The 23,152-nt window shown below is 31.5% G+C and overlaps 3 protein-coding genes across 3 annotated transcripts; 1 reads left to right on the plus strand and 2 right to left on the minus strand.

Annotated features, from left to right (window-relative positions):
• Positions 1–269: 269 nt before the first annotated feature.
• Positions 270–1,983, minus strand: LOC107429282 (protein PLANT CADMIUM RESISTANCE 2). Its single transcript, XM_016039941.4, has 4 exons — positions 1,633–1,983; positions 1,297–1,368; positions 962–1,174; positions 270–623 (listed from the first exon to the last, which is right to left on the minus strand). Exons 1-4 carry the CDS (start codon positions 1,883–1,885, stop codon positions 544–546), a joined length of 618 nt encoding a protein of 205 aa, XP_015895427.4. The 5' UTR covers positions 1,886–1,983; the 3' UTR covers positions 270–543.
• Positions 1,984–5,123: 3,140 nt separating this feature from the next.
• Positions 5,124–9,101, minus strand: LOC107429284 (endoglucanase 8). Its single transcript, XM_048462186.2, has 7 exons — positions 8,825–9,101; positions 8,316–8,723; positions 8,036–8,128; positions 7,728–7,889; positions 6,241–6,352; positions 5,905–6,068; positions 5,124–5,676 (listed from the first exon to the last, which is right to left on the minus strand). Exons 1-7 carry the CDS (start codon positions 9,041–9,043, stop codon positions 5,353–5,355), a joined length of 1,482 nt encoding a protein of 493 aa, XP_048318143.2. The 5' UTR covers positions 9,044–9,101; the 3' UTR covers positions 5,124–5,352.
• Positions 9,102–21,623: 12,522 nt separating this feature from the next.
• Positions 21,624–22,690, plus strand: LOC107429291 (21 kDa protein). The gene has a single exon (XM_016039951.4). The coding sequence runs from the start codon at positions 21,716–21,718 to the stop codon at positions 22,337–22,339; it is 624 nt and encodes a 207-aa protein (XP_015895437.1). The 5' UTR covers positions 21,624–21,715; the 3' UTR covers positions 22,340–22,690.
• The last annotated feature ends 462 nt before the right edge of the window (positions 22,691–23,152 follow it).

Below are 23,152 nucleotides of genomic sequence, written 5' to 3' on the forward strand. Positions count from 1 at the left end.
AAAAAATACAATGAGATATATAGGGTTTGTATTGTGGTTTCGGCAATGCCGTGCAAATTATCAGCTATTGTTTTTTATGTAGTGAGTTTTTCAAAGCTAAAACCCTTGGTATCGGTGAGTTGGTTATCTGGCCAAAGGTTATAATTTGAAGAATTGGAGTTGCTCTGGCTGAAAGATGAGATACATATTAATATTCTAATTTTCAAACAGTAATTAGGCTAATATCCAATGTCCATTTGCACGAGAAGAGTGTACAGAGATAAAAGAGACGGTGACAAAGCATGGCTGAAACAAAAATTCTACTCTCTGAATTTATTCTACAATTCCAATTTTTTTCCCACTTAATATGTAAGGAATTCATGAATGTGCTGAATAATAATCTTCTCATGTGTTTTTCCTTAAATTTTGATACACCTACCTATAATTGCTGCAGGAACAGATCACCATGCGACATATAATCAAAGTAATTAATATTGATCCAAAATAATAATAAAGAGAAATAGAAAATTATATTTATAAGAAACTCTCTTGGTCGCCCGCTAACTAGCCTCGATTCATGCTTCCTTCCACAGCTGGTGGTATCTCCATAACAATATTATGTCTGCTAATATTCTCGTGATATCCTAATAAAGTACCACATAGATTCATGTTGTTAATTTAACAAATAACCATATGATATGTAAGTTTAATATTTTGGAAACCATCTTCCAATTTATAATGAAGGATATGGTGATATAAAAAATGCTTAGAAATGATTATTACATTCCAAACTATTTTTTGTTTAAATTATTAATTGGGATGTCATATATCATTTATCAAATCATCATCTTGCCTATTATGAACTGGAATTGAAAGATATTCTTAAAAAGACAGTTCTAAGACATATGCAATAAAACAAAGTAGTATTAATTGTGGATCTTTATAATAAATATTGAGATGAAAGTATATGTAAATTACGTACCAATGGACATGTCAAAGCCAAGGCTTTTGAGATGGCGGTATTCTTGGCACAAAGCGCAATACTCACAGAAAAAATGAACCAAGCAATCTCCACAAGGGCTTTTTCTTAATCTGTATTGTTTCCTCATTTTCGAACGATAGAAGCATGAGAATATGCATGCACAGCAAGTGCAGTATGATAAGAGTGCATAAAGCGCCCCATTTATACCACAAGCTGCATCCATTATATGTACACACATTAATTAACATTTATCATGCATAATTTTATTATAATTATATATATATATATATATATGCAATCAGAATCATTTTAAACATTCCAAATTACTTAATTACAGGATGATCCTCTATCCACAATCTCAGAAATTTGCCCAAAAGTAATGCATGGACACCAGAATGTTACGCAACCTGCATAATATACAAAACGACAGATTATATACGCATTAATCTCTATGAAATAATGAAACGGAGAAAAAGGATAACTAATAAAGATATGGATCAAAGTTGAACTAGGTTAGCATAACCTAGACAAATTGGTTTATCCAAGATCATCCTATTATGAGCATATTACAGGTAATAAAAAAATCTTGGATTAAAAAGTAAAGTGAAATTGTCCATAGACACCTTGCTAAGTTAATTAATTGAAAATGTAAAATATGTATTTATACTTACAGTTTGGGAAATCGGAGAAGCAGGCGCAAAGGCCGGAGGACCATGAAACTAGATCCTTGATTTGGTAGTGGGCTGCATTTGGTTTGGGAATGTCAAGGGATGAGGGCTGGTTTATTGAGGTGGCCACCGGAAGAGAACCGGTGGCTATGCCTTGATCGTAATCGGCCTGTGGTGGACTACTTAATGGAGGCGAAGATGTTGTTGATGGTGAAGACTTCTTGTGTTCAAGATCTGTATCAATATTATTGATCATGTTTCAATTAAATTAGTAAAAAAAAAAAATGAATTAATTTGGTGAATATATCAGCTGATTAATTCTAGTAACGGGAAAGCTTCTCTTGGCTATTAATCTTTCTGAAATCATGGAACATGGAAGATCTAGTTGATGAAGACAAAGCAAAACAATTTAGGATAAATTGAGATGTATGTTAATCAGTCAAATTACCGCCTTTAACTCCCAATGCATACAAGTGTAGGTAAGATTAAATAAAAATGTTTACAACTAATTAATTAATTAAGATGCTAGCTGAGCTTATTAATTAGTAATTAGGGTCTCATATTTGGTAAATAATTTTTTTTAGCCAAATTAATCCTCTCCTTAACTAATTTTATTCTTTGAACCTGAACAGAGAAGAGGAGAACGAGACAGAGATTTTAAATTAAAGGCAAAACAACACTTTTTTATTTTTATTATTACAAAAAAGAAAAAAGTGTACAAAGAGGGGGAAAAAAAATGCTATCAAACTTGAGCAGTAACTTGATCCTAAAATTCTTCTTTGCGGGTAGTGGGGAAAAAAAACAGAAAAAAGAAGAAACAAAAAACTTTACTTTAAACCTAGTAATTAGAAGCCCTTATGATCTGAAGTGAATTTATATTTTCCAAGTTTAAAGATGCTACTGATGTAGAAAGCCAAGATGATAAATAGATGATAAAAAGAATAGGGCGAAAATGATTGGGAAATGACATATATTTGGCAGAGGATAAGAAAATGTTGAGAGAGCAAAAGCAGTAGGTGCTGTTTTTAAATTAGTCAATATATTTCTCTTTCTTAGAATGCGACTAAAAATAGAACAAGACAAAAATGCTTTAATTGCTTTCAAGGACAAAACCATGTTTTTAGTCTTCTCTTCTTGGCCCTTATATGATTTTCATCAAGGTTATAGATTTTGGCTTCCACTTAATCAGACAGAAAAATGATTTTATTGTATTTTGAATTTTGGTATCCACGACTGTTCTTTAACTATTTAACTCGGCCACTTAGTTTTTTTATTTCAATTTGAATATTTTTTTACTTTTCATTATAAGATTTAATTGTCATTTCATGTAAAATTTTGAAATTAAAAAATAGTAAATTGTGAAATATTAATTTTGGTACCTTTATTATAAAAAATTATATATTAGAAATTTGTTCTCACATAATGTTATTATTATTATTTTTCATAGGTGGGCAACTTTACTTCATCCATTAAGATATCCCCAAGTATATCCATCATATTGTCATGAGCACCACAAATTCACATTCAACGTTTGGATAGATATCTGATGTAAATCTCAAATATCCAACATTGCCAACTTTTATGCTTGAAAGGACTATTAATACAGTGGTAAAAAAAAAAAAAAAACAAACCATTGACATATGGTAGCTTATGCATGTATTTTATATATATATATATACATATATATGTACAGACGTCCATACATTTTTATTATACGGATATCAATATTAATATTATTATATAAAAATGAGTATTTATATTGGTTTTTTAAAAAATTATCGTTAATACTGTAATCTAATATTTATTTTTTTTAAGAGAATATCATAGTTTATATATTTTATTTTGTAATTATATGTAATTTAATCATATTTGGTTATAGTAAGGAAAAGGCATTTGAAACCAAATGTTTATATAGCATCGACATGGGATAAAGTAAAATAATAACCTATGCTTTGCATGACATAGCATAAAGCATCACATGTTCCTCACATTCCTCACATTCAAGCATACGTATGTGGTCCAATCAAAATATCAAAATAAAAGTAAAATAAATATTTATTTAATAAAAAATGTAAAATAAATATAAGATTATTATAGCCAATTGACCATTCGTGAAATTATGAATCTTCACTTCGGACTTCCATGACCCGATTTTAGGTCCGAGTACTAAGTCCAAATGTAGCTCAGGGTTACTACGGTCTAAAGAGCTTGCCAGTCAATTACAATCTAGGTGAAAGTGAAAGGCCCAACAAATTATTTAAATACTTACAAGCGGTTTGCGATCAAAATTTTCCTTGCATAAAAAAAAAAAAAATATATATATATATATATATATTTCACTTACTTGGATCTTCAATAAAAAGAAAGGAAAATCGACATCTCAAACAAACAAAATCCTCAGCATTCTTTGAATATTGATGTGGCTTTAGCTTCAAATAATATAATTTTGAAGGCTGTGCTGTGTTTATGCTAGAATTGTTAATAAGTACTGTTTCTCATTTTAAGCGTCTTTTCTGTCTGGGGCTAATCATAAAAAAGTAGTGAACTTCATCGAACCCAAAAGAAAGTGGCTTATATAAAAACGTAGCCGTGCAACAGAAATCCAAAAGTAACCTAAGTACAGCAGCAAGGGGTTAAAAAAATTGAGTACAAAAATATGTCCGCAAAGTCGATCCTCATAATAAAGAATAAATTTTATCATTTTTCCGTTCGCTACAAATATTGGTTATCCCATGAAATTTCCATTTAATTAACTGAGCAAGTGGGAAGCAAATGGAATTATTGTTCAGTCACTAAAATTAATAAACAGAATTATTGTTCCAAAAAATATTATTGTAGTTGAAATTATAAGGGTGGCATTAAAAGTCAAAACATATGATAATTGTTTGAGAAATAAATTCCTTTTCTTGCAATCCCATCGCAATTTATCTCCCATGTCGATTTATACAAAAAAATCAGAGTCCATTAAAAAAAAAAAAAAAAAGAAGAAGTATTATTTCTATGAATGGTAAATGATAATGAATGTTGAAAAATGAGCTCCGGATAAGGTTACCAAAGTAAGTGGATCGTACAAAGCAATTGTCCTATCTCGGACATGCAGGGCCTTGGAGTCAAAAAAATCTGAATATTTAAGTGTTATTGACGAAGCCAAATAAAATGAATAATATTAGTGACAAAAGTGGGTTTAGCCATGTAAGCTAATGTGTTTTTTTATACTGTTCACCACCAAAAAAATTATATATGTATATGTATATATATTGTTTGATTTGAAACAGGTACCCCTCATTGAGGCCCCATTTCACGTCTAACCCACTTCATATTTTTCGTTGGGATATGCATCTTCTATCTCTCTCTCTCTTCTTCTTCTTTCTTTCCCCATTTTTTTTTTTAATTTTAAATTAGTGATTGAATTGCACTTCATATTAATTTTTTGTTCATTTGATTTATTTTATTTTATTTTTAATTTGTTAAAATTTTTAAACAAGGTAAAAAAATAATAAGAAGAAGAAGAAAAACCAACTTCATATTTAATGCTACCATTCAATTTGTCTTTGGCTAAGTAAAAATGCAACAATTTTTTTTTTTTTTTTTTTTTTAGCTGCCTTCATTGATTGATTTGATTGGGAACAATTAGAATCTTTCATAATAATTGGCAGGGTGACCCATTTAGCGCACCACTACTACAATTCATCACCTTTCCTTTCCTTTACATTTTTGTGGAAATCAAGGGTGGGCTGAAAAATATGCTAGAAGCCCCACCAACGGTGCATTAATGTATGTTGTGGGCTCCGATTCTTGAAAGAAAGGCCTCGAGTCTGGGAAAGCATCTGAGCTATTGGGCCCACCCACTACAGCTCCAACCAACACATTGGGATTCGGATTTGGGCTCAGATAAAACCGAGACCCGGCTTTGCACCCAATATGGGCCGGGTGGACCTGAACCGATGGTAGCGAGCTTCCTCTATGATGAATCCTCCTTGGGTAGCGTGCACCATATCCCACCATGTACGACATCTGCAGTGGGTTATCTCCCAGAATATAGTCCACCTTCAGCCAAAAAAATGAAAAGTCAATAATTTTTCCATAATTCCAAAAGAAACCCTGATCACGTGGGTCTACTGTTGATCAAAAACCATTCAAATCTGTGGACCACCACCAGTTCTTGTACGTATTAAGCATTGAGTTAAAACTAAGACCAGACAAAAATCGAGCCGTTAACTTTGTCTAATGTAGCAAAATGGTCCCCTAATCCAACGGAGAGAGTGCGTAATTTACCTGACGATGAGCCAAGTGTTTGAGAAGGGCAGGGGAGGCGGATGTTTCGCCACATGGCACAATCTTTTCGGCGTGGCTCAGATAACTAGAATAGGCCAAAAGTAGGAAAGACAGAGATGTTACATGTTGCATGTTACTCCCTCCTGCCTTGAATATTAAGCCACCTTCAAAAATACAAAACACACACCCAAAAAAATAAATAAATAAAAATAATTATAGTTTTTTTTTTTTTAAATAATCCATAAATGTGAAAACAAGTAAAAAGCTAGTTTTTATTATTATTATTGTCTTGGATAAAAATAATGTTAAATTTTTTTGGGAAATAAAAATTAATACCTGGAGAATATTGAACTTGAGGGTGAGAAATTCCAGGCAATACAGAGCAGATAAACCCATCGGCATTTTGCCTGAATGATTCAAAATATTCTGCTTTTCCCATCAACACTTCCTGTCATAATTAAAAATTAAAAAAAAATGAATTCGAAGCAATTTGACTGACAAATTACAATTGTTTTTTATTTTGTTAAGCCCAATGTTCATGAATAAAAGATAATCTTGGCCCCCCCCCCCCCCCCCCCCCCTCTCCTCTCTTCAACTTTCATTTTCTCTAATATATTGTGAAGAAAGCATTATGTATGTTCATGAACATAATAATATTAAATATATTCGAATAGGAGATGATGAATTTTATTGCCAAATTCTAAAAAACTGATAGTGAAAAGCGCTAGACAAGGGGTCGCAATCGCTTTTGAGTAGAGAAGTTGGTTGCAGTGAAATAATGGCCTCTGCATGGGAAGCACCATCGCCCGAAGCCTTTTTGCACATGCAATGCAGCAGCGACTCACTGATTCCGGGTCCCACCTGACCTAGATTTTATACATCAAAAAATATATAATACACTGGTTTTCATTGAAGCGACAGCACACGGCCATAAGCAAAATACTAAAACCACCCCCCCTCTCCGGGGGCCAAATATGTCCATTTTACGCATCACCCACCTCTTATCTTCTACATTTCATTTATGTCCCTGTTGGATGGGCCTTTTTGACATTCGGGTTGATGTCCTTAATTTTTGCATGAATTTGCAGGTTGTACTGTGAAATGATCAAAAATAGGTGTCCCACATGGAGAAAAGAAAACCTAATTCCAAGCCAAAATCATACGCAAGTATAAAAGTTCCAATAAATTATATGACGCCCCTTTTCACCTACGAATATTTTATCCACAATTTTTTATTTAAAAAACCACCTCATCTTAAACTGTACGGATTACTAACAATTATATTCATGTCCACATTGGTGAATGGGTGACCCCAGAAAGAACTAAAGAAACTCTTTAATCTAATCTAATCCAATTCTATCCGTCTGATACCAACTCAAAAAAACTATTCATAAAGTCCATTCCTTTCCTTTTACAGTGCACCATTTTCCTTGGATGTCGATAACGTGATCATGTGGGTCCAACACATAAGAACCCACCCGCGACGACCCCACTTTAGCCAAATACGATTCCACTATTCCAACTCAGACTACCAAATTCTCAGCGACACGTGATTTGCAGATCAGGGTCGCTTTCTATTTCCAAATAAAAAAAATATTTAATGAATAAATAAATATATAAAATATAAACAGTTCAGTTCTCCCACATTCCAAACAACGACTCCGGACAGAAAGAATAACCAACAAATCATTCAAAGACAAAAGAACACAAGCACCACCTAAAATATTACATTGTAAATAATAATAATAATAATAATAATAATAATCATTATACAGGAATTAATTAAATCCGGATTAGAGGGAGATTAGATTTTAAGATTTTACCTTGGAAATGAGGACGTTAATCCCCGCATGCTTGTTATCCCAACCAAACTCGTTAATGGTATCTCCAGCCCTCAGTACGACCTCGTTTCTCACTATGTATTCTCTGTACTGGCGTCTTCTCGAGGCTTTGTGCAACCACGCTGCTCCCCACAGCAACTCATCCTTTTTTTTTTTTTAATTTTTAATTTTTTTGGTTACAAAAAACAATGTGGGTCCCAGTTTTCAACATCAAGACTGATAATGTTCGTACATATTCATCCAACGGCTAAAACTTTAAAAAAAAAAAAAAAAAAAGGAACACAGAGTACCTGATAACCATTCACGTCGCAGTAAAAAGGGCAAACTGCAGACCTTAGGCTGGTGCTATACGCACCCCGGTGTCTGTCAGCAAACTCGAATACCTAAAACCACCCCAAGACAGTTTTCACACAACGGTCAATTTCTCGCGATACATAGAAAAAAAAAATTTAAAAATCGCGTGCAACGTGGTACAGGATCTAAATGCTGTACCTACATTCTTAATAAAAAAAGAAAAAAAAAAGAATGTTAGAGGTAGGAGAGAGATGATCCAGTGTGAAAGCGACGTACCCTAACGGCACGATTGAGAAGCAATCTGGAGTAGGCAGGGTCACGTGATCTGAATACAATGGAAGCAGCGGCCAAAGCAGCTGCTGTCTCGCCTGCCACGTCAGAGCCCGGATGGTTCTTATCAATCTTGTACACCGTACGAAGCGTATCCATATCTTCCGGTCTCTCCCAACAGTTATGGTCCGAGTAAGCGTCGCCGACCTGAACGAATACGACGTCGGGTATAGTCGTAGCTTTAAGCAGATAGTCCGTACCCCATTTCACGGCCTTGACGGCGTTCTTGAGCTCCGGTCCCATATTCCTCCCGAAGTCAATAATGCTCCACGAAAGCAATGTCGTCGTAAAAGCCATCGGGAATCCAAACTTTATATTGTCCCCGGCATCGTAGTAACCGCCCGTCAAGTCCACCTGTAAAAGAAAAACACATAAGTAAACGGCGTCAGTTCAGTTAGTTTCGGAGCAAAACAGAATGTTGATGAAGAATGCAGGTGGTGGTGGTGGTGAATTACTCCGGCGGTGGCACCGTCGTGCAATGCGGAGTCGTGGCGCCATCGGAGACGCTGGTCGGGAGGAAGCTTGCCGGAGCGTTGGCCTTCGAAGAAGAGTATGCTTTTGCGAAGAGCGTCGTGATAGTCGTGTCCGGCGCTGATTGGTGAGAGAAGCACGAGGAAGATGAGGGCGTGAAATGCGGGAACATTCCCCGGGAAAGAGAGTGTGCTTCGCGCCATTTTCTTTTGTTTTTTCAGAGTTTTTTGTTTTTTTTTTTTTTCTCTGCAAGCTAAAACCGTCTCTTGGGAAGTTCATCTTTATACAGAGAAAAAGCGTCCTCGGATTCCAGAGTCTGAACCAATGGGGATAATCCACGTGGTTGAACGTGACTGGATTAATTCCGGATTCCGATGCAGAAACATCTTTGACTGTTCATTTCCTGGGCTTTGACTCTTTCTTTTTCTAAATCTTTTTGGGCCTCTTTTGGGCCGCACCGATTGACGGTGGGTGAAATGAATATGATGATTTAGACTCACATCATCAACAACAAAAATAAATAAATAAATAATTAAAATCTACGGTGGAATGCATGTTTTTCCACCAGCCTATTGAATAAGGACATGTGGAATCGGTGAGGGAGTTGGGCCCCACAACAGGTGAAGAGAACATCCATACCGTTTCGGTGAAATGGAATAATGGAGAAGCGTCAGCTTAGTTGACTACAAATTTTATTATTATTATTATTATTTTTTTTTTAGGTGGTGATGAGTGAAGCATGTGATTTGGGGGTGTGTTTGGTAATAGAAAGTATGGAAAATCCGGATAGAATTTTGGAGGTTTAACGTGGAATCTAATAATTCACAAGGTGAGATATGGAGAAGGGGTTTAGATTGTGTGGTCCTAAGTCGATAGGGAAGCAAACGATAGAATGGAACAAAAACATACTGTATTTGTGGTATGGTGGTGATACAATGGGGATAGGATTGTATCTCAAATTCATTCTTATCCCATTTCCAATTTATTACTCAACCCAAGAAAAATAAATAAATAAATTGTCTTTGTTTTTGAATTTCAAGATTTTGGCAATTTTTTTCTTTTATAAATTTGTTTGCCTTAGATTTAAAAATTCACAAATTCAATAAGCTGAAGGAGTTTTGTATAATATTAATTATTGGATTGTACTTTCGACTTGTTGATTAATGAAAGAGAGATTTTGTATGTGTGTTTTCTTTATCATGAATTCGAAAATAAGTGATTTAAAGTGAAATGACCCGATCCTACAAGTAAGGCTTTATTGGTTGCTTTTAGGAGAGGAAAAAGAATATTTTGTTCTTATCCTAATATTCGGCTCTATATGATTGTGGAATCCAAATTTCATGTGCAATTAATAATAGAATTTTATTTCATTTAAAAAATTAATGACAAGGATGAAAAATAACCTAAGCAGGAAGAATTAAATTACTGGTAAAGTAAAAATAAATACAATATGACATAAAATCTTTATCCATTGTTATCCAAACAAGTATCCACTTACTACTCTTTTATGATTTCCCTCTCTTGTTTAATTATATTCCTTTTTAGCCCTCAAAAAATAAAAAATAAAAATCCAGTAAATCAATCAAAAAAATAGATTCAGTTGCTTAACAAAATAAGAAACTAAAACAGAGTAACTAGACGGAGTTATAGCATGAGGAGGAAAAACATGGCGTTTTCACATATGGTTTAAAAATACTATTGTTGTAAATTGCGCAACATATAAAACACTAATCTAATAATGTACACGTAAAGATATATATATGTCGATCATTTTTAGTCTTTTTATTATATATATATATATATATATATAGAGAGAGAGAGAGAGAGAGAGAGAGAGAGAGACACTAACTTTGAGCATGTGTTTTTCAGTTTATGGGACCGTGGAAGTCGATATCAACAAACATTTACTTTAGGACTTTTGGTCACCAAGCTTAGGAATTAGTGTCTACCAACTGTATGATTTTGGATCTTTTCGTTTTGTAACGAATGAGGAGCATGAAATAGAGAATTTTCTTAAATACTTGTCTGAAATAAATAATAAATAATAAGAGCTTTTATTGTGATTCTCCAAATAGTCCAAGAACAACTTAGGAATACAAAATTGTTTCCAGTTTGCAAATGGAAATAATAGAATATTTACAGCTATATAAGCATTGAAAAATTGGGCATTGTCCCTAAGTTCGAGGGCAAGCAAACTTGTGGGAACGTACAAGTGATTAATCATTCAATAATTACTTTTTTTCCTTTAATTCATACATCATGTTTTGAATGGTTTAATTGCTATATATTAGGGATATGATAACTGAAACATTACAGACCATAGTGAATATATTTGATCCATATATTACATAACAAAACAAAACAAAAAAAATCTACAAATTAATCTAATTTGTGAACCAAAAAAAAAAAAATGCAGTTCATATATAGTCATCATTTTTATTCCCAAAACAGTTAAAAAAAATGTTATCTGGGAATGATGATCAAGGGTAATATATATATGTGTATATTTTTTGGTATTTGATCTCATACTCTTAATTGTCTGGAAAACAATTAATTTTGCCACCGAAATAATATATTTTACCAATAAAAAATACAATATTTATTATTCTTCCAATGAAAAGTAGAGGAAAAAACACCCTATTAGATCCGTGAAATAGATATAGACCATATAGAGAGGAAGCAACAAAGGGGGGGGGGGCTCACTAGACTGAATTTCGAAATTATGAAGGCGGATGATGAACATGAGCTACGACCAAATACCAAAATGTTAGCCTTTATCATTTGAAATCAATTATTGTACATGTGAAAGGTATCATAATAAAGTCTTTTAGATTGATGGGCAAGTGAATTTGGGTAGCTATCAATTATTGGACATGTGGTTCATCATTATTTTGTTTTTACTCATAGATTTTATTTCCTAAATTATGATTAATCAATGGCTAAGGGTTCTGTCCCCCTAAAACAACATGCACCTCTTCCATATCACGACATTTTTAAGAAACAATAATCATCACTCGCAACTCCCTATGTTTTCTTGAAAACGCTAAGTAGTTTGACAAATATTACAACTTAGTTTGATCGTTGGGGAAAAAAAAAAAAAAAATTGTCCTCCTCTTGAATTTTGCAATTAACAACATTTTTAACAATTTAGTGTTTTTAAAAAACAAAACATAGTTTTAAGGTTTATAGCCAAGACCATTAAGAGCAGCTGTAATCACTCATGAATAGAGTTTTTCAAAGGTCAATTTGATTTAAACCCTTTAGGATTGCCTTAATTATATTTAGATTTTATATTTTTAAAAAATTATCATTAACATTATATTTTAATTTTCAATATTTATCAAAATAAATCTAACTCTTTAGTGGCAAGGAATTTTTTTTTTTTTTCTGTTTCTTTTAGAAAAAAAAAAAGTAATGCTTTTGATTGAATAATCTTATGAAAATACCATTTTAGCTAATAATTGATAAAATTAAATGGTAAAAAATGAAAGATGAATCTATTTTAGTAGATATATAAAACTAAAGAAAAATCAGTGATGAGATTTTAAAATTTTAAAATCCAAATATAATAAAGATAAAATTGAAAGGGTTTAAATTTTTTTTTCCCTTTTTCTCTAATATATTAATATTGATATGCCATTATGTTATTTGGCGAATTAGTATAACTTAATACTTGTATATATAAGTAATTTTTTGGGTAAAGTATTTGGTTATACTAGAATAGATTCATTGGCTAAATTTAGGTCCTAACCCTTTGAAAACAAAAAAAAGTAAAAAACTTTTGCAAAATTAAGTAATAACAAATACAGATAGTTGATTTTTATTTTAAAGAAAAATAATTTTAATATCTTTCATAATACTTTTTTCTGAAAACTCCTTTTGGGATGGATGTCTAGCGTCAATAATGGTAATCCTGTCTACCTTTTATTCTTATCTTTCCTCCACCAATCCTTATTGATCATCAGCAAATATATCTCTGATTTTAAAGGTTCTCAAAACTTTTTTCTTTTGCAATTTAACAAAAACTAATTAATCATTTTTAAGTTGTAAATTTATCTAATATCTCTTCCCTCTCCTCTTTTTTTATTTTTCATTTTGGGAGAGGAATAAATATGTGTAATTTTGATTTTCTCACTCAAAAACTTCCAAATGCTACGAGTTCAGGATTTAATAAGATCTGGGCCTTCCAACTGAAGCCTACATGTAATTGGACCATAGAAATGGATCAACATCTTTTATATATATATATATATATATATGTATATATAATCATGATTCTTTTAATCACAACGACAAAAAGCCTGTATACTATTACCCAAAAAAAAAAAAAAAAATCTGTAGAAATTACACCCTTATATAAGCAAACCACAATTATTATGTGAAAGTACTTTCTTTCTTTTTTTTTTCTTCCAAATATGTGATATTACTTAAAGGCCTAAAATCTGCCCTCTTTTTTTGAGTGAAATGGGCTTAGACTAGAATCACTTTTGGACGCCAAGATCTTTAATATAAGATCCAAGCAAACCAACGAAAGTAGACGCTGTACTTCGTGTGGAAAGAAAAAAAAAATTATGAATGAATTATAGGTTGTCATGTCATTAGGAAAAAACTTCAATGAAAACTGAAACCAAAAAAAAGAAAAAAAAGAAAAAAAAGAGAGAGAATCTCTAGTACTTTCCACAACCAAACTCTAGAAAATACTTTTTAAAACATTCTTATCTTCTCTAATAATAGTTGGTTTGATAACGGTTATGCTTTTAATTAGTTTTTCATTTTTCTTTTTGTTTAAGAGATCAAACACATGTAGATGAACGATAAATCACTATTATAATGATAATATATAATAACAAAAGAATTTATCAAAATGAATTTCATTTTATATATAATTTAAAATTGTTTTTAGTTTGGTGTTTCTGTTTTGTTTTCTTTTAGCAATTTCTTTCAACTAAAGCAATTATACACAATCAAGATAAATTTTTAGAAAAAAATTTTAAATACAAAACCAAAAACATAAAATGCTATGAAATGAGATAAAATTAATTAATCATATCCATACATCATACAGTTATTTTTGCTCAGGGTTATCTTCCAAAGTTATAAACCCATAAATTGAGGCCCACGAATATAAAGTTGGTCAATTGTCCAAAAAAGTGAGAGGCTAAAGATGAGGCCTAAGAAATATTAATAGCTATAGTTGATACTACACGATTAGGATACTTATTGTTAATATTATTATTATTATGTTTTTGAAAATCAGACACTTAATTTATTTGATGCATCATTTCCAACTTTGGAAGACACTCAGAAGACACTGAAAGCGACACCAAAACTAGAGTGTCACTTCGTGATTCAGCTTTGAAACAACGCCAACATAAATTAAATCTATCATATATAGCTTCATAGTATCTTCTGGATACTTAAGAATCCAATTGAAAGCACTAAAGTTAAAGCTTCTTTATTAAATTGTACAGTTGATGTAAATTAATTAGGTATCTACTACTTTACTTTAGAATTAGAACTCTTTTTATAATGTTTATGTAATTTTTTTCATTTTTATTAATTTGTTTGAGAGATTATGCTTAAATAAATGACAACCTACTATGATAACAAGTAACAAAATGTCATTATAAGTATAATATGTGTATGACAAAATTTTAAATTCTAGAAAAAGTTATTGTCCGAAGAGAAAAACAATAATTTTATTATTGAAATTTCTTTTGCAGAAACATCCTATAATATATATCATGCATGAAAACATATTTTACTGCCGATTACTATCAAATTAAATTCACAAAATGTCGAATTTGGCCAAAATTTTGGTAACTTTCTTTGTTTCCATGCTATGTATTCCTAGAAGTAGAATCACATGCACGCATTATAATTTTCGCATGCGAAGTCAATTCCAATCCACAAATTTAAAACCTAATCCCCATGCTGATAAACCTAGACAAAGACACGTATACTATACACAAAAAGACTACCTAGATATTGATGAACAAGATTTGTGGAGGAAAACGAACCGAAACATATCCAATTTCTTTATGTCTGAAAAGGGTTTGAAAAAAAGAATGTATGAGGGCAGCACTCGTTATGCATTTGCAGTCTTCCTACATTTTCGTTTGAAATTTTAGAAATTTTCTCATTCTATTACATTAATTTTTATAGGATCAAGATATTTCTTTTTCCTCTTCTAAATGATGTATTTTTTTCTAAATTTAAAAGTCTGTCACATCTAAATGGTACATATCTTTCTTACGTGTATATTAGAACCTATGATATTTTACTTTTTTCAGTTTTCTATGAAAATATTGAATGGTATTGGAAATTAACCATCTAAGACCGTTATAAGGTGAAAATCAAGAAGGTATATATACTCTACTTTTTCTTCTAAGAAAAAAAACTAGCCAAAGACTATTGAAGCAAAAGAAAAAAAAAAAATGTACACGAAGGAAAATCAGTCTAAAAACTTTGATAAAGTGAAAATTCAGAAGTATATAGTGTTTGAATATATAGAACTTTGTAAGAACTCAAAATTAAAATTAAAAAAAAATTGTCAAATCACGATGGGACATTTTGCCCTTGTTTAAAGGAGTTGAATACGGCAAATTTTTTTAACCTGACAATGATGGAGTGGGGCATAGTTACTTGGTTGAAGGCCCTGAAGTGGGAACAGCTTTTAAGGTTCAAAATTATTAACAATTTGATCTTCTACTACTACTACTTTATTGCATAAAACCGCTATTTTATTGCATGTAACCTGTATTTGATGATCTTCATTAATGGCGAGCATGTTCCCACCTTTAAAAACTCTCATACTTTAGACTAAGAAATCTGGTTGGCCCCCCATCCGACATAAATTATCACAATCTTATACATGAAGATGATGTTTTTTTTCCTCACCCTCTCCCACCTATCACTTTTCAATTTAATCATTTGATTAGTTTCAATTTGAGTCAATTACGCCGATTTAACATGCTTAATTTTCTGCTCGGAAAATTTTGCTTAAATAACAATACATGCATATATATGTATATATATACGGTGTTTCTTAATTATATTAATCAACTGCCGTGGAGCTCAAGTGGCAGAGTCTCCACATCCCCGCCTTGTGTGTGCTCGGGATCGAGTCTTAGGGGGGGAAGGGGTGCCTGGGGGCCCAGCCACACTAGGCCCAAAAAAAAAAAAAAAAAAAAAAAAAACATTCAATATAAACATTGTTGGTACAACGGCATGTTTCGCTTTTATCAGTATATTAATAAATAAAGATCATCAGATATAATTAAAACTCTTTTAGTTTTTTTTTGTTACAAAGAAAACATAATTAAGACTTATTTAACTGATACATAAAAGCTGATTAAAAATAGCATTTTTGTTTTTTTTTGAACGACTTAATTATATGGATAAGTTTTTCTAATGCTCATGACTGGTTTGTTTTCCACAGAAAACTATATAAAGATACAAGTACAACCAGTTGTCATATCTTATTGATAATCACTATTAGTGCTCATCATTAATAAATTTATACATGTTGATATGAGAAATAGTTGCATTTAATTTTCTTAATTTTGAGTTTAAATAAAAACATAATTTAGGAAAGTGAATCTTTTAGAATAGCAATTAAAATGTCATGTGGGTAGTGTCTCAGGTGATGGTCAGCAATTGTGAAAAATTTGCAATCTTATTTGGTCTACACAAATGATGGAGCTCTCCATGCAATTGAAATTCAACTTAAAACTTGGTAGTAGCTAGACAGCTAGTGTAAATGCTCTATTCTTTTCTAATTGTAGCAACCAATGTCACAGTTTATCAACTGTTTTGTAATTATAGCACTCGTATATGCTCCAAAAAATTAAAGTTTAGAGGTGGAAATAGAGTCCTTAATTAGATAAAAATTACTATATCTTTCCCGGTCCCTAACATTGTTTTGTATTTGAATTTCATTAAGTAGGCAAAATTCTCAACTTAAAAGAGAAATTAATTGAACAAAATTAATTAGTAATAAAACGAAACTTTAAGTAGTAATTAGTAACTAATCATATAATCATGATAATTGATAAGGATGACACATCCGCTTGATTGATAAGCAAGCATAATCGTTCAAATTATCTGTCATCACAATCTACATATCAATCAAATCCGTCTAGGTTGTTTCCAAAAAAAATAGAGCTTGGTAAGTTTTTGGAAAATTCCAAGCCAAAGAAAGAACTGAAAAAGGTAATAATAAATGAAAGGACTGACGTTTGAAAAGAACTGATATAGTTTGTTCACATTTACTTTTATTTATAAATTACTTTTAACACTTGCTAGCTTTCTCCATAAAGAAATCAGCATCTATGTATAAATCGTACTCTAATTAGTTTGATCACACAAGCATCGTCCCTATAACTCTATCTCTCTGTTCTTCTTTCTCATCTTATATATATATATATATATATATATGTCAAACTGTGTGACAACTTTTGGAGGAAGAGTGGACATATATAGCTTCTTCCGTAATCAATATTAATATGAACATCAATGAAGTTGCTTATAGCAAAAAGAAAGAATCAAAGCGATAATTAACTACGAAACATATGCATACAAGGATAAGAGTAAATATATTTTAGTTCCATGTTACAACTTTCCAATGAGAGAATCTTTGTACGAGTCATATTGTTATAGACATGATGTGACTAGCTAGTGCTATGTATTGCTATTTCACTGTATATATTTTGGTTTTTAGTTTTCGTTAAACCCCCATCTCTATTATCACAAACCTATTCGTTTGTCAGACAAACATCCAAAATTTGAATTCTTCCACTTCATTATCAAAGGAAGAAAACAAAATTTTATATGCCCTAACCATTTAAGGACTAAAATTTCTTAGAATATGTATAGTTTTAATTTTCTATATTTTGATTTGCGTTAGATATTCGCAAAGTCAGTACATTTTGGATTATAATCTAGAAAATAGTTCATTAAAAAAGAAAATAATATATATAAAAACTAAAATAGTAAAAATCATAATTATACAAGAAAAGGATAAGATTTAATTTCTTCGGTGTGGAAAGGATCAATAAGCATTGCTTATCTTTATGAGCGTCTAATAGTATACATGTAAATTCCATGAGGCTCATAATCAAAGGCTTGGCACCATCTTTGAATGCTGCGTAAAGGCTACGAAATTTGGATTAACTATGGAAACAATTAAAACCATTTCATAATTAATATAATATAATTTCTCTTTTGATACCAAAAGTAGCGTACATACACAATTATTGTAAGTGTGGTTGATATTAGTCTACCTGGTGTCTAAGTGTTGTTTGGTACAAAACCAAAAACAACACCGTAATTTTTCAACAATACTCCAACCAGGGAAAAACAAACTACACTAATCAATGTCAAGTGTGACAAATTGACTACCACTATTCATTATGAAGATTGCCGAATCATAATTCATGAAGATATTGCTTTTAAAAACTTTGCTACAATATCTAACATTTAAGATTTTCAATCGAATCCAAACATTTCACACATTCCCCTTTACTTGGTGATATCCCTTAATAAAAATTGACGTTCTCCACTAAAGACTTTATTGCTACATGCATAGAGATTAAAAGGGGGACTAGAGGTCTCTAACTAGAAAAAAACACTACTAAACACAATAGCTATACCCTTTTTTTCTGTACAACAATTAGTAATTCATTTGCAATATAAATTGAACTATCTATAATCATATTCAATATCAAAACAAAACATATAAATTGAGCCTACAAAATAATTGTTTGAATATCAAATTATGAATAGTTTGTTGAATCATATAACTCATACAATAATTGTATATATATATATATATATAAATTTTCACCCTCCAACTATAAGTTGGAGACGATAGAGAAGCTCTCAAACCAATTGAGTTTGTATGATGATGTCCAACTCCATCAACGAGACAAAAACATATTTATTAAAGCAGGTAACAAAGTATAAATTGAACATAACAAGTTAATTATATTATAGGTCATATGCTATAATGCAAAACCATATATAAAGTTAATTTATACTTTTAATGGTGAAACAAGGTTTTAAAAAATTTTTGTATAATTGAAAATTAATTATAAGAAAAAAACAATAATCAATTCCAGTACAATTAATTAGACAAATAAATGAAATATCATAGGAGGACAATAAGATTCTTGAAGAAGATGTTCGAACTAACCCAAAAAAAAAAAAGAAAGAAGGGAAATTGCAATAAGTGAGTTCATGAGGGTCCCGATCTCTCTGCCAGAAACAAAAAAGCTTTTAAAAGGTGCACGCTTAGAGGACACAGTGAGCAAAAACAAAAGTAAAAAGGAGTTTCAACCATCCCAACTAACTAATCAAACTGCTTTGGAGAAAAAAAATTATTTATATAAAAAAAAAAAAAAAGCAACAGGTCGGTTTACCCAAATTCATCCCTAGTGCTATGTACAGTGTCCCACTAATATTGAACTGCCACGTCATCCACAGGAATACCTCGCCGCCTTGTTCCAAATACCGTCCAATAATATTTTATTAGCTCTAGCCCTACGGCCTTACCTTATAATTGCTTCCCAAATTTGTATAATTTGAGCCGTTGATCTTGTAATTGGCTAATCACAACCGTTGATCTCTTTTTGGCACGCATTTCCAGCCGCAATTTTATAAAGCCAATTGCGTAATGAGAGCTCCGGCTTTCATGTGCTTTCCCACTTCATCCTCTTGCCCACCACCTATAATTCGTGGGAAAAAAATAATTATTATTTTAGTTTTTAATATATTGCCTTAGAGTTAATTACGAGGGTTGTCTTTTTTCTTTCTTGTGAATTTGACTATAAAATCCTTTTCATGTTAGGCTAGCCTGGAACCTCAAGTACTACGACAGTAGAGACGAAGAATTATTATTATTATTTTTTAAAATACAAATAAAAATAAAGGGAAAAAAAGAAGAAGAAAAGCTAGGAAAACAAGGCCAATTGTTCTTTAATCAATCAATCTCAACCAAAAGGAATAGATGGATATTGGAAAGGGATTTTTGTTACTTCCATAGGAAACCAAGTAAAATTGACTTCAAAATGGTTTTCACTTTTTTTTTTTTTTTAATAACTTGAATCATGTACTATCTAGCAAATAAGTTGAATGTAATTATTCTTTTATAAAAAAAAAAAAAGTACAAAAGAGTAAACATTTTTCAAACTTGATACACGTTAAGATATTATGGTATTTTAACTTCCAATTTTCCTATTCTCTTATATGTTTTTCTTTAAAGTTAAAAAAAAAAAAAATGATTTGGTCAAGGATAAGCTTCTATTGGTCGTAGCAAATTTATTTTATGCCTAACCAATAAAACAAAAAAAGAAAAGAGATTAAAAAAGAAAAGACACCAAAAATAAAGGTGCATAAAATGGACAATTATAATGCTGTTCCAATGGTGGTCAATAAAAGTGTAAGAAGAAAGGATACCCATGGGTTCTGTCGGAAGTACTTTAGCTTACATTTGCAGAGCAAAAAACTAATTAAATAAAAAAATTGGTTTTTTTTGCTTATTAAAATGAAAAAAAAATCCATTTAAATTCCTAAACCCCACAAGACGCTCCATTCTTCTGTCAAATTATGCACACCAATTTTGTACCATATATATATATATATATGTTTATACATGTTTAAATTGTCCGTACTGCACAATTTTGTAATTGAAATTTCCAAAAAATTAGCACCTGATTTTAATTTTTCCCATTTGATTAATGTTTGCCTTTAAACTCAAAGGCCAGCCACCACGCGAAAACCCAAAAAAACAAAAAAAAAACAGAAAAGAAAAGACAAGACGGAACCTTCTCTTCAATAATTAGGATTGACAACATCTCGTTAAATCATGAATTAAGTTAATTCAAATAGAATAAGTTAAATTTTTATGTGAAATTAAATAAATTTAAATTTATTCAATAAATTATCATATAATCTGTCATTCAATCTATTAATCTATTAAAGATAAATATAAATTTAAAAATTTAAATTTTATTTAATTTTGAAATAATAAAATAATATTTTTTTTAAATTATAAAAATTCTTATTTATTTTTAGATGTTTTAAAAATTAAACTAAAAAAAATAAATAAATACATATTTAATAATAAATTAAATAATTTTAATATTATAAAATTTATATAATTATTAAAATATTTTTCTTTAATGGATCTAATGGATTTATTGTGTTTCATTCGTTAAAATCTGTTAATTTATTAGATATTATTAAATGATACTGATATAAATCCGATACAATATTATTAATTCAAATTTATAAATTATCAAGTGGATTTGTATCATATTATTATTGTGTCGTATGGGATTTTACTAGATCTATCAATAATACAATCTCCACGTGATTATCTAAAACTGTTTGTATACCAATTTTAATAAATTTCCAATTCATGCAAAAATAGACAAACTACTTTCACTATCGTTTCCGGCCCCCGTGAAATGGCTTTGCTGTACAGTTGCTTGTTTTTCATTAACTAACAGCTCCAATAAAATCAAAATTTATATATATATATATATATATTAAATTAAAGCTTCAGGGTTCACCTGTTATTCTAATAATTATATACATGTGAAACAAAAATACCAGGAGGATAACAAGATTAATTTTGGCTAATTAATAACGAGATAATATTATTTGTACGATTTCAGAGCATTTTGTGGGCCATATGGGATTCCATGGCATTTTCGTTATTTCGGAAATTAGAGGTGTCTAAATAAATAATTTCGTAAAAAGGTTCGCCTATTTATACCGACCTCAATGTCTCAACCAAGCAAAAAAGCACAGGGTTTCTCATTTCTCAATTCGAAAAAAAACAAAAAAAAAAAACAAAAACGACAAGCAGTATGAGAACTCCGTTTATCTTCCTCATCTGTCTTTGGTTGGCGACGAGCTTAACGGCCGCCTATGCAGAGGAAACCCCATCTCCGACGAACAACAACGAGAACAGCACGGATTTCATCCGCACAAGCTGCGGAACGACACTGTACCCCAAGCTATGCTACACGTCGCTCTCTCGCTACGCCAGCGCGATCCAGCAGAACCCGGCTCAGCTAGCACTCGTTGCCATGCACGTGACCTTAAGCAAATCCAAGCACATGACCACCTACATCTCCAACCTCACGCGCCAAGCCGACTACGGAGCCAATCCCCGAACCATCTCGGCTCTCCACGACTGCTTCTCCAACTTCGGCGACGCCGTCGATGAGATCAACGGCTCGGTCAAGCAGATGAAAAATCTCGGCGTCGGGGGCGGCGGAGACGGACAGAGCCTGCGGTTTCAGCTGAGCAACGTACAGACGTGGATGAGCGCGGCGCTCACGGACCAGGAGACTTGTACGGACGGGTTCGAGGACGTTCCGGAATGTCCGATTAAGAAGGACGTTTGCAATAAGGCGACGTACGTTAAGCAGCACACCAGCAATGCGCTTGCGCTTATCAACAGCTACGCCGCGAAAGTGACGCCGTAAACCAAATAACCAAAAAAAAAAGAAAAAAGAGCTTTTTAATTGCGTTTGGATTTTAATTTATTTTTCTTCATATATACAGAGCTTTTTTTAATTTTGAGAAATTATAGAGCACTCTGTACAATATAATTTACTTACCCGTCGTTACCTGTAAAAGTCGGCTAAAGAGAAATGTGTTATGTGTGTGTGTGTGTTGTGTTTTTACTGTGGTGTCAATTGTGAAATCCTTTGGTTTTTTTTCTGTATATTTTTGCTTTTTGGAATTTGTATTTTATTTGGTTGTACTGCTAAGAGGAAGAAAAAAAAAAAAAGTGTCCGTTCATTAGTTGAATCCGAGACAGCTCAGTTTTGTTCTGAGTAGAGTACCGAGTTCAAATTTTTTTTTTTTTTTTTAAATGATGATTATAATAGGACAAGTTCTAGTTCACGGGAGTTAAGTCCTACCGTATGATTCTGACGCGTGTAAACGATTCCAACAGCAACCTTTTGTTTATTTATTTTTTTTTTTTTCAAATTACTATTTTCATCAAGAGAGGTCATGGACTATGAGAGTAGTTGAACCTCTTTGGTCTTTGTTTCTTATCATTCCTTTTTGGATGAAATAATAAACAACTCCCCCAATTTCTTATTTGATGTGCTTTGTAAATCAAACATTTGAATTGACAAAAGCGTTTCAAATTGAAATTAATTTTTTGATCTTAAAATATTTTATCAATTTATTTTAAAACAATTTAAAAAGATTCCATTTTTTATAAAAGCGAAACAGAGATGCATTAGAATGGATATTTTAATTGGCCCCTCTCATATTTTAAGTTT

The sequence above is a fragment of the Ziziphus jujuba genome, chromosome 12 (assembly GCF_031755915.1).
Source record: "Ziziphus jujuba cultivar Dongzao chromosome 12, ASM3175591v1".
Lineage (NCBI taxonomy): Eukaryota > Viridiplantae > Streptophyta > Magnoliopsida > Rosales > Rhamnaceae > Ziziphus > Ziziphus jujuba.

Excerpts from the sequence above, each read along its gene's own strand:
- LOC107429282 (XM_016039941.4), bottom strand. The coding sequence starts at position 1,885 with ATGATCAATAATATTGATACAGATCTTGAACACAAGAAGTCTTCACCA. Across the intron at positions 1,369-1,632 it reads CTTCTCCGATTTCCCAAACT|GTTGCGTAACATTCTGGTGT; the intron begins GTAAGTATAAAT and ends TATATTATGCAG. Across the intron at positions 1,175-1,296 it reads TGTGGATAGAGGATCATCCT|CTTGTGGTATAAATGGGGCG; the intron begins GTAATTAAGTAA and ends TAATGGATGCAG.
- LOC107429284 (XM_048462186.2), bottom strand. The coding sequence starts at position 9,043 with ATGGCGCGAAGCACACTCTCTTTCCCGGGGAATGTTCCCGCATTTCAC. Across the intron at positions 6,353-7,727 it reads TTAACGTCCTCATTTCCAAG|GAAGTGTTGATGGGAAAAGC; the intron begins GTAAAATCTTAA and ends TAATTATGACAG. Across the intron at positions 6,069-6,240 it reads TCAAGTTCAATATTCTCCAG|GTGGCTTAATATTCAAGGCA; the intron begins GTATTAATTTTT and ends GTATTTTTGAAG.
- LOC107429291 (XM_016039951.4), top strand. The coding sequence starts at position 21,716 with ATGAGAACTCCGTTTATCTTCCTCATCTGTCTTTGGTTGGCGACGAGC.